The sequence below is a fragment of the Lipotes vexillifer genome, unplaced genomic scaffold, assembly GCF_000442215.2.
Source record: "Lipotes vexillifer unplaced genomic scaffold, Lipotes_vexillifer_v1.1 scaffold1347, whole genome shotgun sequence".
NCBI lineage: Eukaryota > Metazoa > Chordata > Mammalia > Artiodactyla > Lipotidae > Lipotes > Lipotes vexillifer.
Window position 1 is genome coordinate 340,422 of NW_006796201.1, and position 2,547 is coordinate 342,968.

Here is a 2,547-nt window from a genome sequence, read left to right on the forward strand (position 1 = left end):
CAGTGGCTTCTCGTTGTGGAGCACGGGCTCTAGTTGCACTAGCTTCAGTAGTTGTGGCATCCGGGCTCAATAGTTGTGACATGGAGGCTCAGTAGTTGTGGCGCACAGGCCTAGTTGCTCTGCGGTATGTGGGATCTTCCTGGACCAGGGATCAAACCCACGTCCCCTGCACCGGCAGACGGATTCTTAATCACTGTGCCACCAGGGAAGCCCCTATTAGTTAATTTTAAAACCGAAGGAAATGAGGGCAGAGAGGGACAGATTCTTTTTTTTTTTTTAAACCAAAACATTGGATTTATTTTCACAAATTTGAACCTGACATCTTAATTCATAACTAACAGCTGCCATAGATTCTGGCAGTCACAAAAATAAGTGAAAATGAAGACAAGGTTTCAAAGCAAATGTTGAATACAGTACTTAACAATATGTTCAAATCACATTATACTTTAAAATGGGCTTTGGGGGAATCCTTTGTGGACAAAGGCAGTGGTTTTCCTGATGTCATCCAGCTGTTGTGATTCTTGGTGGCCTCTGACCTCCCACGATTGTCATCAAAACCAGCCTTCTCCTGAAACTCTTAGTTCTCGTCTTTTTCTCTGCTCCAACTTTTGGATTCCCCCAGCTGCTGTTGCTGGCAGTTTAATCAGAGAGGGACAGATTCTTGCCCGAAGTCACATGGTAGGTGAACGACAGGGCTGGACAGGATTAATGACAAGCAACTCCCAATGTTCCCCTGGGTAAGGTCAGAGCCCTGGGGAGGCTCCCAGAGATACCATTTTTTGGGAGGAGGCTGTGTCTCAGGCAGAGCTGCAAATGGCAGGCTTTACCAAATGGTCAAGGATTCTGGAGTAACAGAGACATGGCTTCAGGCAGCCTCATGCAAAGCAAGACGCCTTGCTCTCTGAGCCACGGTTTCCTCATCTGTGAAATGCAGGAGTAGTGAGGATCAAATAAGATGCTGCACGTCCTCTTCTTGGGGCATGCCAGATGCCTAGAGTTAGAGGTGGCTCTTTTACCGGGGTGACAAAGACACGCACCTTTTCCAGGGTGGGAGCCAGTTCTTGGAGGAGACTCGGTACAGGACATGGATCGCTGCGGGGCCCTTTTCCTCTGCCTGTGCCTCTTGATGTCTCAGAGCAGAACAGAAGGTAAGAGGGCTCCACTGAGCTGCAAGGGCCATCCTAGCCTGGACCCCTGGCTGTGATGTGAAGCGGGGAGGCCTCAAACCAAGGGATATTAAAAAGGGGCACTTAGGCCTCCTGGGGCAGCAGGAGGCTGGGGTGGAAGGCCCAGAGGCCATGGGGTGGGAGGCGGGGCAGCTGAAGACAGAGACTGAGGCAGATGTCTGACTCTCTCTTCACAGAGGCATCCCAAGAAATCCTGCGCTGGATGGAGAGAATGGAGATGGAAGCCAGGAGCCGGAGCCTCACTTCTTTTGCTGAGTGAGTTGGGTGTTCCTCCTCTCCCGCCCAGAGTCAGCTGTGCCTCCACCCCCAGCTTGCACCTTGAATCCATGGCCCAGAGTTGGTCCAGTGTAGACTGTTAATTCATTTATTCAACACTCATTTATTGAGTAGCTACTGTGTGCCCGGCACCAAGCTCTGGAGATGTGGGATAGACACATCCCTGTTCTCATTGAGTTTACTGTCTGGTTGGGGGCCCTGAACCATGGATGCCATGAAAACAGGTGCAGAATCATGGATCTCCATACATTTTTCTGGGAAGGGGCTCCAAGACTTGGGCTGGGCTCTCCAGGGTCTGTGACCCAAAAGCCTAGTAGCTCAGGGTGAGAGGCCAATGCTGATGACTGACCAGGGAAGTATAGGGCTGTGGAGCACTTCAGTCAGTGGGGAGCTGCCAGGGAAGGCTTCCTGGAGGAGGTGTCAACAAACCGGGACACAAACAAGAGTTAATGGAAGGAGATGGGTGGGGTGGGGAGGTGAGAGTGTGCCGGGAACACTGTATGCAGAGGTCTAGAGGTGGGAGTGACAGGGGTGTGGGATGGGGGAGGTTGTGGAGAGCCCCACTCACCTCCATCCTTACCCCGGGCTCTGGCCATCTCTCTCACTTTCAGGCTCATCCATGGCCTAGAGTCAAGGCTACTCAATGCCAGCTTTGGGGGCCATAATCTCACTTTGCGGACACATACCATCCAGACGCTAGCTTTCAAGCTGGACTGCAACTTCACTGGCCTCTCACTGAGAAGTGCTGCTCTGCAGCAGGTCCCCCAAGTCAGAGGTGGCCAGGGATTGGGGGTGGCCAGAGCCTCTACCCCAGAAATCCTCCGGGGGTTTAAGGTCTGGACTTTCCCCAGGGTCCATCGCCCACCTTCCCACCAATCAGGGCTCTGCCTTAATAGCTGTGAGTCGCCGCTTCTGTAAAATGGGGCTGATGTTCTTCATGTGAATAATGGAAAAGGGGTTCTTGTGGCCCCTCAGGGGCAGCGTCCTCTTCTTGCTTTTGCAGGTTCCTGGGGTGAGGCAGTCGTGGGAGAGGCCAGGGGAACGGGACACCTTTGAGGGCCCTGGTATGAGTCCTGCCGAATAC

General features: G+C 52.7%; 1 protein-coding gene across 1 annotated transcript in view; it reads left to right on the forward strand.

The window, feature by feature from the left end:
• The first annotated feature begins 1,084 nt into the window (after nucleotides 1-1,084).
• ADGRG5 (adhesion G protein-coupled receptor G5) overlaps nucleotides 1,085-2,547 on the forward strand; it is a 10,347-nt gene continuing 8,884 nt past the window's right edge. The window contains 3 exon segments of the mRNA XM_007468292.1: nucleotides 1,085-1,148; nucleotides 1,364-1,442; nucleotides 2,075-2,231. Of these exon segments, the coding sequence (XP_007468354.1) occupies nucleotides 1,085-1,148; nucleotides 1,364-1,442; nucleotides 2,075-2,231 (300 nt within the window).